The following is a 14,367-nucleotide window of genomic DNA, read 5'->3' as shown; positions in this document are numbered from 1 at the left end:
AGTTATTCCCCAACATTTCAATAATAGTCATTTAACTCTGTGGCCAGAACAAAAACTCATGTGCAACTGAAAAGAGAAACTTCAGATTTTCCCGGGGCAACGGTTTACATCAGACATGTCCCTCTTACTAACCGCGTCCGTTCTCTTAAGCAGTTGTCACAGGTGGACAGGAACGACACACATGAAGAAGGCTGGACAACTATGGCTGTGGTTTCAGAGTTATTTTAATAACCAGGTTTACATTAACAGTCACTTGATGAACTTTTTTTTCTGCTTAATCTCAGCTAAACTCAAAACACAGTTTTCTTTACAGTTCAAAGCAAACAGCTCTCGGCGTTCCAGAGCTGCTTCACAGCTACCACAGGTCACAGGGAGAGTCACTGTCTGTCCATAGTCACCAGACACAGAACTGAACACCCACACACCACTTCCAAAGAGGGAACTGACAAGGGATGCTGGCTGCCTGGGACAGCCCACGTGTACACTGGGACTCGAGCTGGAGGTTCCAGGGGAGGAGGTCTGGGAAGCTTGGGCCAAGAAGCTGTTGGGACGATTTCTCACGGGGGGGGGGCCCAAGTCCAGGCTTGGAATGGACGCCTTTGGGGGCAGAACATGACTCTCTGTGTGGAGTCACAAAGGAAAAGGCCAGAGGATGACTGGACTTTGAGGAAACGCACTTTGGGGATAACTACAGCCCTGCTCTCTTTAGAAAACTTAGAGGAAATATCTCTAGAGGGGGTAGCTGATTTATCTAATACCTTCTCAATTACCAAAGATGGCGGCCATCCCAGAGAGAAGCACAGATAATTGCCATCCCCTCTTAGAGAGGGGCCAGGCCAAGAGATGGGACAGCCAACGAAAGCTTGGAGGAGACGGATGACCCAGCATGCCCTCCCACCCTCGGATGAGATGCCAGGGAATTCTGGGAGGGCCGCCATGTTCTCTTCCTAAACCCTTTGGACAGGGCTCTTTGATGGGTCTCATGGATTAGGGCACATTCGAATACAAATTTTAACTTAAGTTACAAGGAACCAGAACTCAACGTTAACAATATACTGGGAGTTTTCTTGTATTTCTCAGAAATTTCTGTGCTTGGAAAGTTACTAATAGTAAATGAAGACAGGGAGAGTTAAGTTGCCCATTGTGAATGCATATAGGGGTTTGTTCCTTCAGCCAAAAAAAAAAAAAAAAAAGAAAGAAAAGAAAAAAAAACCAAACTTGAGCAGAATATAAAGTTTTGGCTCAGTGTTTCATTCACAAGTCCTAAACGCAGCCAATTTGGCCATGAAAGATTTAGTTTTCAAAGCACAGAGGTCGTAGGGAGGCTGAGCTGGACTGAGGGATTAGGTAAGAGCGGCAGACGCACACAAGAGGGTGCCTGGACTAGTCATTTATGTGTCTTTTCCTCCATCTGGTGGTTGTGGCTGGTACTGCAATGTACCTTAAAACACAGCCCAGCCAATGAGGTATATATGAAAGCTTCTGATCTGACTAGCTCCCTCTGCCTGCAAAACTGTCATTCTGAGTTCTACCAAAGGCCCCCAAATCTCTGAGTATATAAATCAAGAGCGGCAACCTCCCCTTCGCTTAAGTTTCCCTTAAGATAAAGGCACCATGAAACAAGCCTTAAAAACAGCAAGACTCCTTTTATGAAAGGAAATAATCTTTTTCACAATTAGAACAGAAAAGTACACTGATAGGGAAATCCTCTTTCTTGGCTATTTCCAAACTCCTTTTTAGCCATGTACCCCCTCTTCTCTGGTCTTCAACTTACTAAAACCTGCAGAGATAATGGCTTCTCCTAAGCACTTGAAAGGTGTTTGCTCTTTTCTTGAAAGTACTTAGTTCACGGGGTTGCAGGACCTACCAGCTGGATCCCCTAAGCACAGAAGTCTGATACTGGGTTGAACATGTTTTCACTGCAATATGGACCTCAGCGGGATCACCAAACTTGCTCTAAAACTGAATTTTCAGAAGTGGAACGATAGGGAATTGGACATTCAGGTCTGACCGACAAGGCTGATGCTAACACTAGGCTAGTTTCCTTTACGTGTCATGTCACTTCCACTCACTGGGAGACACTGGTACTGAAACAAAAAGTTCCCCCACGGGATATGCTAGGGGAAAAGGCGAGAGATGGTTCAGAACTGACAAACAGAACCACGGCAACAGAACGTGTTCCTTTTGCTTCAGACTGCCTTTCTCACGACTCTGCTGCCTCTTGTATAAGCCGAGATTCTGTTAGTAATAAAAGTTGGGGAACATCTAAGAAAACAAATTTCCAACAATAACAAAAAATCATATTCAATAAAAGATGTGCCTGGATCTTAGGAGAGCAAGAGAATCACTCACCCCTGGCAAGGGAAGTCCATCTCAGCTCCAGGCCTAACTTGAGACGCCACCTGCGTGTCTCCATTTAATGAGCTAGAGAGGTGATTGCCAGGTGTTTAGAGGGAGGCGTTACTTAAGTGCGGCAGCCCTACCCCCCGGGCCGGCGCTGTGCTCCCAGCTGCTGCCTTTTAAGAGCACCAAAGAGGCAGGGAGGGCAAGAGGAAGAGAAAGGTCATTGCTTCTCTCTCCTCCTGGTTCCCAGTCCAGGAAAGAGAAGAATTTGAAAGCAACACTGAGAAAGAGGCCCGACCATACACTGGCACGACCAAAAAGGTGGAAGCAATGGTTGGGTTTTGGTGTTCTAATAAAATGTTCCAAGGGATAAAATCTACTAGGAGAGGACATGACAGAGTCCCGAACTCGAAGATCGCCTTCCTTGTCTGCGGACCTCAGGGGCCGGTGGTGGAGTACCGGCTGCCCCGAGCGGCCATCTTTCGTGGAAATTAACATACTTCATCAACACAATACACAAGACCCCCTATGCTCACCCACCCGCCTCCCCCGTCCACACCCTACCCCAGCCCCTCTGAACCCTCCGCTTGCTCTGGGTTCCCACCACCCACTCACCCCAATTAACTGGCGTCCCTTTTGTTCATTTTCCTGCCGTCCCCGCTTTTCTGTCCCCTTGTCGTTAGATGCAGCACTACACACGCTCTCAACACTATATAGCAGACGCTTTGCCTTAGTGGCCCGATTGCATGCATGTAAATGGGGGAGGGGCGTCAAACAAATCCAGGCTATGCATCAACAGAAATCAAAGCAATATTCGTAAAGCTAGGCAAGCGAGCGTTAACATTGGAGAACATAAGGCTTGAGGCTTATTGATTCTTTAGATCGAAACTGTTTGGATTCGCTTTCCTTCTTAAATATTGGTGTACCATTTTGGCTTCAAAAGAATCTCTTCTTGCTTCTGCCCCTCTCTTTGGGGGAGGGGTCGCTTAACTCAGGGATGTGATGTTAGAACGCCCTCCAGGGGGCGCTACGATGCGCTTGCTGGCCGAGCGGACCCCCTCATCCACTTGGGTGCCTGCAGGTGACAAGAAATTCCCAGGGAATAAAAAGGGAGGTGGGGTGTGGACAAAAGAGAAACTGGATTAATTTGTAGAGCGTAAGATATTAAATGTCCTCCTTATCTCCCAAGAAACTTCAATTTCAGTCTGTCGGGTAGTCCAGACTTTCCATACCCACTCTCCTGAAAACAACCCTTTGCAGGAGAAGCCAGATTCTTATTGGATTTCGTCAGACCCTCTGCATCATAACAGTGACAGCAAAAAGAACAACAGGAGTGATATGAAAAACAGCTGCTCATGTGCACTGTGATAAGCAACTCTGAAGTGCTTCTCAGATCATCTCATTCAGTCCTCATCACCATCCTGGAAAGGAGTACTGTTATTACCCCATTTTACAGAAGAGGTGACTGAGGCTGTATAAGATCAGGCAACTTGCCTGTGGGGGGTCTCACAACTTGGAGTGGTGATGGTCTGACCTGGGGATACAGCTAAAATGAAACACTGATACGCACTCCTTTTCAGAAAGTAGCCAAAAAAAAAAAAAAAGCTTAGGCATGACAGTAGTCAGGGAGCAATGAAACATAGCAAAAACACTGAAAAATTTCAGGCAACTAGTATATGCGATCTCTGATACTGTCACCTCAAGTTTTAGCATTTTTCCTGTCTTCCTCTCCTCTGCCCCCTGCTCCCCTTATATCTTTTCCTCCCTGTTTATCCATTTCTCCCTCTTCTTCCCCACACAATTATTGTCCCTTTACATGTGTCTTTCTCTTATTATCTCACTTCCCTCACTTGAAAGTTTTCATCAGAGAGATGCAAATCTACACTTACTGGTTATCTACACTACTGGTTATGGAGCAGCTGAACATTTTCTAAGAATATCAGAGAGTTCTTAAAGTTTCATGATATAGCTAAGCCATGGTAAATGTTCAGTTAGTGGTAGCTGTTACTAGCATTATTATTATGACAAGGAAAGGGAGAAGATAAATAAAATCCTAGGCTGGAAGAAGCTATTGCAATTTGAGCATAAAAATTATCTATTAACCTGGGCAATGGAAACAAAATATACTGCGGAGCTCACCCTATCTAAGGCAGAAAGTCATACCCAGTTCATTAGGAAACCAAGCCGTCTGGCCCCGCCCTCGCCCGGTCCTCGCTCCGCCCTCGCCCCGCCCCCAGCAGGTGTGCTCTTTAAGCAGAACTGGTCATCTTTTAATCCTGGTGTTCTATCTGGCTGAACCTTGGCTTCCTTTCCTGCCAGGACTTCTCTTTGGCTCAGCAAACCATCAACTTGATCCGACTCACCTGACAGGCTAAATCCGGACTGATGCAGGTTCCTCACCGGCGGGTTGGGCCGCGTGGGAGAGCCCCGGGTGGAGCCGGCGGGAGTGCCCGCCTTGGGCGTGGTGGTCAGGTCGAACACCGGCCCATCATACATGCCCCTTGGCACGGCATGCAGGTCCGCCATCTGCAGCAGAGAGAGAAGGCACCCTTTAGTCTCTCAACAGACAAGGGTCTGTTCCAGGCAGCACAGATGAGGTAGTGAATCAAGTGTGTGTGGTGAGAGCTAGAAAATAATCATATTATTTTCCAATACTAGGCACGCAGTGTAAAACATGATAAAGGTATTTAACACTGCTGTCCATTAAAAATCAAAGTTGTTAAGAATGTAAATCCTAAGAGAGGAAACTGTTTTTTCTATTCCTTTGTACCTATATGAGATGATGGTGTTCACTAAACTTAGGGTGGGAATCATTCCATGTAAGTCAAATCATTATGCTGTACACCTCAAACTTATGTTGGTGCTTCATGTCAATGATATCTCAATGAAACTGGGGAAAAATTAAAAGGTTATTTTAAGGAAAAGAGAAGCAATATAAAACAAAGTGGGTGTTGTGATAGAGTGACCACGGAGGTGGTGGGTGAAGGCCGCTTCTAGCTAAGATTCTAGCTGAAGGTTCAAAGGTGCTTGTGCTTGTGTGGGACCTTATAAAAGGAGGAGGCTGGGGAGGCAGAGTGGCGCCCGATGGCAGACTTCTCAGCAGAGGAAACCGACAGTGCGAACATTAATGAACAGAAGAACCACCTGGGTGGCGGAGCAGAGCGGGTGGGAAGGGAAGCCGTTTGAGGTGAGGTCCTTGCTAGCAGGGATGTGTCCCCGTGGGGGCTTCATCCTCATGCGCCTCAGCACAGATCAGAAGCAGCAGCTTACGGGGTCTGACCCACTGGCCTCTGGCTGTGGCTGTGCGCTTGGCCTGGGACCATGGAGCCCACCAGCACCACCACCCAACTGCAGGCTCTGTGCCAGGCATGGTGTGATGAGGGCTCATGGTCTCACAGGAAACGGAGTGCCTCCCCCAAAGGCGCTCACAGTCTATTATGCAAACACTGCAAGACCACCCAAGGCACCATAACAGCCAGCATGCAACCTTTACCTATTTCTTATCATTGGCCAGAGGTGAGGCAACGAGGACAGGCCTCCAGAGAGCCTGACGGCACAGGACGGCCCACTGTAAGACTCCAAGGAAGCCACACAGAGCCGTCTGTGACTCAGGTGCAGTGCAGAGGCAAAGCTCATCAAATCTGCAGAAGCTCAGGATTCCGGTAAGAGGATGACTACATCTGTACTCCTTCAAAACCTTGACCAATAACTGTATTTCATCAACATTTCTTGGGGTTCAGAGGCAAAGTCATTTTCATGGAAATACAAAACTGATATATAGGATGTTTGAGTGTCTTTCTCTTTTCTGTTAGGCCAGAAATGGACTATAGAATTCTACTCCATGTTACCTACCTTCAAAACGATCACTCATAGAGAAGGATGGGAAAGGGACTGAGAGCACTATCATTAATGAATAGTGAAAGGCTGCAGGGATATTTAGAATGAAGAGCAGATGACTTTGGGAACACAGAGATGCTCAGAGGTGGGTTCAGCTCATTCTCTGCAGGTGCCTGGAGCAGAAGTGAACTTCAGGGAGGCAGACTTGAGCCCAGCAGGCTCCTATGGAGGCTACAGATAAGGCTGCTGCCACCCGTGGGGCTCTGGACAAAATGGATTCTCTCTGGCTTCTACTCAGTGACTGCCTCAGTAACTCTGTGTCTGAAACTAGAAGGAACTCCCCAAATCTGAGCTTAATAACTGGACAACTAATATCATGCTGGGGCTATCTACACAGAAGTAGCTAGCTTCTCAGAATTCTGTTTTATTTATTTTAATATATGCTTATATCTCTATCATTCTAGAATCCTCTACTTTTGCTTTTATAACCGGTTGGATTATTGGTTCACCTTCCAATAAAACATTACATGTAAAAATAAAAACAGGAAAAAAAAGAAATCGGTTCTTACAGACAAGGCTGGCCAGCTGCCTCATGAGATGGGGAGGCCCCTGGTGCTGCAAACATCCACACAAGGCTAGATGACCGATTACTGTACTAACTGGCCTCTAGGAGTCGGGCGGGACATCTCTCTAATGATATCACGAAGGGTACTCACTTCCTGTCCCCAAGCCCCACCCCACGTTCTGGCAGCTGCTGGGGGTGCTGGCAACAGGAAGGTCTCACTGGACTCGCACCCAACTGCCCTCAGATGAAGAGAGCCGTTGGCCCAACGCCTCACCCTCTGGCTGGGGCCGGGGTGGGAAGGTGAGGGAGCAAAGGGAGTGATTATGAGGCCCAGATCCCTTTCAAGACCGGTCCAGCTGAGGCCTTGCTTGTAACTGCATTCCGGCATCCCTCTGTCCTGTCCTGCTTTGTTTACGCTGTGTCACAAGGTGTGAACCGAAAGCAATACCCAACCTCCCTCTCAGAGCCTGTTTCCCAGGCCATGTGCTCTGCAGGTAGGTTGAAGACCCCTGCATGGGTCCAGGCATGGAAGTGAGTTTGGGTCCAGCCTGGCCCACACTGATTTACAAAGTGAACCCCCTGCCTCCTGCCTCCCCCCACCATCTTCCCCCCATACACACACACCGTGTGCACAGATGACTTTATCCCTTTTATAAGGCAAGGTCCTCAGGACTAGGGCTCAGATTTCACAATCCCAGAGCCCTAAGGCTTCCCTACAGGAAGGTGACCTGGAGAATGGTGCGGGGATAGGACAGGGAGCCGAACAGAGTTCTGGGCCTCATCCCTCCATCAGCCAGAACTACCCTGTCTGTGATGTGTAGGGAGGTAGGGGGGCAGGTAGACACATACATAAACATGTACACGTGAGTGTATCTGCCTACCTATTGTATGTGTATCTACCTACCTATTTATCTGTGAAATCAGGGGTGTACATAAGATTTTATTTGAACTACAGAACTTGCTAAAAGAGTTATAAACATTTGTCCCGATGGATGGTTCGACACCAGGTAGATACAAGATGGGACACACAGGGGTGGGCGTGGTCTGCTGGTTCTTGTTGTAAGCCTTAAAGAGTAAATTATTTCTTAAAAATATATACAGAATTATTTTGAATTATTAAAATATTTCAATACTACTTTGAGAAAAAGCACTCTAAAGATGAGGAGAAATCGTTGGAAAAAAGCTTTCTTTAGCTAAAAAAGTTTTTGAAACCCCCTTTTACAAAATGGATTTCAGTCCATTAAATCTGTACAGTTGTCCTTTGAGAAGAGACCTTTGCTGTGAATCTCTTTGGGAGGATCTAGAGCACACAGCGGAGAAGGCAATGGCACCCCACTCCAGTGCTCTTGCCTGGAAAATTCCATGGATGGCAGAGCCTGGTAGGCTGCAGTCCATGGGGTCGCTGAGAGTCAGACATGATTGAGCGACTTCCCTTTCACTTTTCACTTTCATGCATTGGAGAAGGAAATGGCAACCTACTCCAGTGCTCTTGCCTGGAGAATTCTAGGGAAGGGGGAGCCTGGTGGGCTTCCATCTGTGGGGTCGCACAGAGTCGGACACGACTGAAGCGACTTAGCAGCAGCAGGGCACACAAACCCCTCCCCATCTAGTGGTTCCTACACCTGTGCGGAATGAGTCACAGAGCCCTTTCCCCCCACCTCTGGGCTCCACCTGCTTCTCACCTTCCTCCGGGCTTTAATGCGCTTGTAGACGTAGTCCGAGAAGGGGCTGCAGGGGATGAAGCGGCCAGCCCCCTGGGTCACGTGCAGGTTGCCATCTTCCAGCATGATCTTGCCCTGGCAGATAACCACCAGAGGAGCCCCACGCAGCTCCATGCCTTCAAAGATGTTGTACTCTGCAGCCTAGAGACAGGGGTGAGGGACGAAGTTTTGATTATGGGTATAGTGGGGAGAGAAAGAGAAACACAGTTCTCCTGGGCTTGGGATCCCGCCTTTAGCATCCCTAGAAACTGATTCAACAGGTAAGCTGGGAACAGCTTACAAACTGTCCGCAACCTTTCAGTGAGCGAGACCCCAGGAGACAAATGCTTGCTAACAGTGGGCTTCCTGGTAAAGAGAAGCATCCAGTCTTTTTTAGGGTCCTCGCATGGAAGTAAATTTTTGTCACTGGCAGTGTTCAAAGAGAAGGTGAGTAACTGGCGGCAATGGTGTATATGGTGTCTTGTACTGGGTGGATGGGTTATACAACACTTATGTCCCTACTAGCTCAAAATTCAATAATGTGATTTGACACAATGTTTAAGCAAAGGCCACTACCACCCAAAATGGGCTTTCCCCCTACCTTCCTCATTTATTCAGTAAGTGCAAGGCACTGTTGCAAAGTGGTTAAGGATATCAGTTTGGAGTCAAGTTATCTGGGTTTGAATCCTAGCTTTACATTTACTTGCTGCATTATTTAATCTCTCTCCATCTCTCCTTCCTTATCTAAAAAGTGGGGATAATAAGAGCGACATCTGGACAAGTGTTACAAAAAATCAACAAATTAAAAACACAGTGCCTGAAACGTAAGTGCTTGGAAATACATTTTCCTAACAAATATTTTTATGCCCCGTTCTGTCAGGTGGTGGTGGTATGTCACGTCTGTCTCTTGCAACCCCATGGACTGCAGCCCCACCAGGCTCCTCTGTCCAAGGGATTCTCCAGGCAAGAATACTGGAGTGGGTTGCCATTTCCTTCTCCAGGGGAATCTTCCTGACCCAGGGATCAAACCCACATCTTCTCCATTACAAGAGGATTCTTATCCACTGAGCCACAAGGGTACTAGGCTTTATTATCTTTCACATGAAATTCCTCACGGGGAAGTTATCAGAGCTGTTGACTGATTTTTTTCCTGTGCTTTCTCCTTCTGGGCACCAGGTATTGTTGCACTGCTGGCCCTCCTGGAGTGAGGTATGCCCACAGGCCTGGCTTTGGCCAGTGCTGGGGGAGAGGAAGTAATGTCTTGAGAAAGCTTTCAGGGCCACGTCCTGGTCCCCGGGCTCAGCAGTCACATAGCGCAGGTAGAGAGGGTGCCTATACAGGCCCCTGCCCTGAGTGACTGTGACGGGCAGAGCCCCTCTTCTTTGCCCACCCATTTTGCAAAGCAGAAGTGAGAAATCAACTGCTGAGCTTTTATATCCCTGGGAATTCAGGATGATTGGTTATTGCAACACATCCTCGCCCGATGACCCTGGATCACCACAAACTCACATCTCTCCTGTCCCGGTTCCCCACCCATGGTCCCCACTCTACTCCACGCCCACCCACTCAGGCCATACCGACTGGTGGTTCTTGGCAGAGACAATCTTGACAGCATCTGGGTCCCAGATCACCAGGTCGCTGTCAGAGCCCACGGATATTCTTCCCTTGCGAGGATACAGGTTGAAAATCTTGGCAGCATTTGTGCTTGTCACGGCCACAAACTGGTTTTCATCCATTTTCCCCGTGGCCTGTAAAAATACACACACACACAAAATGGTCCTTCCAGGGCTTCTGAGTTCAGAGCAGGGTGACCACAGTTTAGTTCAGTTTAGTCCCTCAGTCGTGTCCAACTCTTTGCGACCCCAAGGACTGCAGCACGCCAGGCCTCCCTGCCCATCACCAATTCCCAGAGTTTACTCAAACTCATGTCCATTGAGTCACTGATGCCATCCAACCATCTCATCCTCTCCTCCTGCCCTCAATCTTTCCCAGCACCAGGGTCTTTTCAAATGAGTCAGCTCTTCACATCAGGTGGCCAAAGTATTAAGAGTTTCAGCTTCAACATCAGTCCTTCCAATGATTCTGTAGCTCACTGGGTGGGCTTAGGCCCAGAAATACAAAGAGGGGCTTCAGAAGTGGTGAGCACAGAAGTCTACCCCAGCTACAGAAGAATCAGCTGTAGCTCTGGGCTGTCAGGATCACCCAGACAAAATGGACAAATGCATGGCTGCATGGCTTAGGATGGAATTTACTGCTCTGGAAGTATGCATGTTTTTTCCAGATATGTACATATATTTACTTACTTATTTATCCCTTCTAACTCCAGAAGGGATTATAGAGATTTCAAAGTAAAAGCAAATGTAACTGTGAGCCCATATTTTAGATATTTCTATTTGCATAGGCACCCAATAAATATGGAAGAACCTTGTCCAATTGAAAACAATGGTTATCCCTGGGTTATGGAATTTTGATTGATTTTTTTTTTTTAATGTGTGAACTTTTCTTTGGTTTCCAAGTGTTCTTTATTCAGCAGGTATCATGTGAGTAATTTTAAGATATGCATTACCTTTTAGCAGTTCCAGATAGTGCCAAAATAAATATATATACACAAACACTCATAAATACATAAAAATGTACAAAAAGATGAAAAAAACCTAAGTTTATATGAGAAGAGACAAAAATATTTATACTTTCCCCCTTTTCAAAACAGAAAGCTTGGGTAAGGAAAGAAGAATTTGGGAACCAAGAAGGGGGGAAAAAAAAAAGGAAACGGATTACGATTACATGGTGTAGATGTGTATTTTATTTGGCTCTGAAATGAGTGTCTAGGATTTTTTAAATAAAACAGAAGGAAGTGATCAACTTAATAACGAGTTTTATAAAGGTCAGTCAAATCTTAGGAAGTGACTTCATTTGCATGACTATGTTTTTTGTCAGCTTCTGTGATGTTAACAAGGAAAGTAAAACCACACCAATTTGCCAGAAGACTTTAACAATTACCTGCACACTCTGGATGACCACACAGCCCAGTGCAGGGCATTCTTGGTGAGCAAATGACTTGAGTCTTGGTCATAGACCCCTTGCCTATCATGTCAAAGGATTATAGCCAATCCTTTATTCGTACCATCAGATGAAGGATATGTTTCTGGTTCATGTGCATGCATGCTAAGCTGCTTCAGTCATCTTTGCTACCCTATGGACTGTAGCTCGCCAGGCTCCGCTGTCCATGGGATTCTCCAGGTGAGAGTACTGGAGTGGGTTGCCAGGCTGTTCTCCAGGGGATCTTCCCAACCCAGGGATCGAACCCGCATCTCTTACATCTCCTGCGTTGACAGGCTGATTTTTTACCACTAGCACCACTGATTCGTAGTCCTTCACAATCTAGGAGGTCTCCACAGAACCCAGCCCTCGGGACTCATCACTCTAGAAGGTACATTCACAGACCACCTGGTTCCAGAGATAACTGGGCAGGTATGAGGCCTCATCTGCACACCCAGCGCCCCCAGGGGTGAACAGGAGCAAGGAGCAGGACACTCTGATCTGGCCTCAGCTGCCCTCGTGTGACCTCCATCCTCACCACAGCCTTGTCCCAGATGACAGACATGCGCTCCTCCACACCGTTGGTGCCCTCGGGAATGGCAGTGAAGTTGTCCTTCCCGATGGCTTTCTGGGCAGTGCTGAAGGTGCAGTGGGCACTCCCGGAGAGCTGCAGGTCTCCACTGGCCGAGGAAAGAGATCCATGTGAACAAGGAGACTAGAGGCTCCCCAGGGGCCCAGAAACAAGGGTTTAGGATAAGGATGTGGAGTGCTGTGCATTGAGTTTGAAATCCTTCCCCTCCCTCTTGCCAACTATGACCTTGGGTGATTTCTTTCACTCCCTGGGACTCAGTTATCCCATCTGGAAAATGAAGGGAGTGGATTAGATCACTTCTTATGTAACAGTAAAAAAGGGACCCAGACGAGTGATGGGACTTATCCATAGAGGGCAGCAGCAAACGAGTCTCCCTATAGTTTTGGTTCGGTGGTCCTCATGACCAGCTGTTAAAACTAGGGAAGTGATTTTTTGTCTCCTGGACCTCCAGTTGCTCAATCTGTAAAACAGTGATGATAGTTCCTCACTCAGGGTGATGTTTGTTGTAAGGAACATTGAGATTACATGTGTAATCTCACCCTAGTGCTTGGCATACAATGTGTATTAACTGCTGTTACCATTACTAAAATGATTACTAGAATATCTTTTAAAATACACTGGCGGAGAGCCCATTGTCTGTACTCAGCACTGCAGGGGAATTCCCGATGTGCTTTTCTCACTGCAGACTCTAGTCTAGCTGATGGATGGGTGGCCCTGGTCTTCATTCCATTGGCCCTAAGATGTCTCCACGCAACACCCACTGCTTGTCATTCTGCACCAACCTGGCCAGCAAGGAGTTGATGTAGTCTGGAGTGGTCGGGTCAGGACTCAGAGGTGGGGATGTCACAAATGCAGCCGCCTTGGCCCAGTTCTTGCTCCAGTAATGGGTCCCATCCGTGCCCAGGCTGGCAGTGATGGGCTCACCAAAGACCACGTTTCCTGGAAGGGGTGGGTGAGAGACAATGGGTTTGCATACTGTATGTGCTGCCCTGGGACGGGCTTAGATAATCATGGCCCCTACTCAGCCTTCTCAAAGATGTGGTTTTGAAGTCAGGCAGGTGGGGTTCAAGTGCACATTCCCAGCTTTTCTAAGCCTTTGCTTTTCTGTCTTCTAAATGGGAACCATTTGTATTTGGTAGAAGCCACTGGTTGCAAGATGCAGCATGCACTCCTGCTCAAAGGCTCAGGCGTGTCTGACTCTTCGCGACCGCATGGACTGTAGCCCACCAGGCCCCTCTGTCCATGCGATTTTCCAGGCTAGAAAACTGGAGTGGACTGCCATTTCCTTCTCCAGGGAAACCTTTCTGACCCAGGGATTGAATGCATTGACAGGCAGATTCTTTACCATTGAGCCACCTGGGAAGCCCCACAAAATGCAGCATTTCTTCTCAAATTTTGAGGTAAATTAAAATTTGAAGCAAAAGAAAAAATATATACATTAACTATAAGATTCATCCCCATTTCAGGAATGTGAAAATGTGGAATAAATCAGTCCTGGAATTGATCACATAAGACAATTCTACTTCCCAGCCTTGTGAAAATGAAGGGTTTGGCATACACAGAGTGTCTGGCACTTGAGAGATGCTAAGGAAAAGTGATTTCTTTATGCCTCATACTCCTTTCCACTGTAAGAGTCCAAAGCCCCATATGTGCCCACGTCACTGGGAACTGCTAGATTCTGCTGCTGCGTGGACACATTTTGGCTCCACAAAGTAAAACCCATTCCCAAGGATGACATGCCTCATGATCTTTTTTTCCATCCTGTTTGTTACTCCTTAACCTATGGCAACAAGGGAATTTGCTCAAGGACACCCAACAACCTGGGACACAGCAAAGATGAGGCTGGCTTCTAGGAGGCTGTTTTTGGAATGTGGGGCTGAAATGCCCAAACCAGAAGACAGGAGGAAGGATATTGGAACACATACTGACCGCAGCTGAGCTTCTTAAAGAAGGGATGGTGATACAGAAGGGAAATGCCATCTCATAGAGGGTGGGTTGGTACCAAGTGTCTTTGTGCCAGATTCTTGGGCTAAAGATGCTGGTGCAGCCCTTGGCTTCTTGGAGTTTGGTGCTCCGTCTTCCACATTCAGATTCCCCACAAAATGGACATCTAAGAAAGCTCTATGGCCAAGACTACAGGTTTTGCCTTGCTTCAACTCCAATCAAATGGTTTTGGTTGCCTGTATTGGGAAGAATTCTAAATATGCTCTGGTCTCACTAGAGAACACTCATGATTGACTTGCAATGTCTGCCACGTGCAAAATAAGGAAGCAACAGCAATGATTTCCACA

The 14,367-nt window shown here is 47.2% G+C and overlaps 1 protein-coding gene across 2 annotated transcripts in view; it reads right to left on the bottom strand.

Moving 5' to 3' along the window:
* Positions 1 to 206: 206 nt before the first annotated feature.
* The window catches only part of DPYSL3 (dihydropyrimidinase like 3), a 116,802-nt gene continuing 102,641 nt past the window's right edge, over positions 207 to 14,367 (bottom strand). For both annotated transcript variants that reach the window (XM_040239765.1, XM_040239766.1), the window contains exons 9-14: positions 12,859 to 13,015; positions 12,023 to 12,164; positions 10,023 to 10,193; positions 8,428 to 8,607; positions 4,707 to 4,869; positions 207 to 3,418 (exon numbers count right to left, since the gene is read on the bottom strand). In XM_040239765.1, the coding sequence (XP_040095699.1) occupies positions 3,330 to 3,418; positions 4,707 to 4,869; positions 8,428 to 8,607; positions 10,023 to 10,193; positions 12,023 to 12,164; positions 12,859 to 13,015 (902 nt within the window). In that variant the 3' untranslated portion in view covers positions 207 to 3,329. The remainder of the gene's footprint in view (positions 3,419 to 4,706; positions 4,870 to 8,427; positions 8,608 to 10,022; positions 10,194 to 12,022; positions 12,165 to 12,858; positions 13,016 to 14,367) is intronic.

The sequence above is a fragment of the Oryx dammah genome, unplaced genomic scaffold (genome assembly GCF_014754425.2).
Source record: "Oryx dammah isolate SB20612 unplaced genomic scaffold, SCBI_Odam_1.1 HiC_scaffold_5, whole genome shotgun sequence".
Lineage (NCBI taxonomy): Eukaryota > Metazoa > Chordata > Mammalia > Artiodactyla > Bovidae > Oryx > Oryx dammah.
The sequence above is the reverse complement of the archived record's forward strand: the minus strand, read 5'-3'. Positions and strand labels throughout refer to the sequence as shown.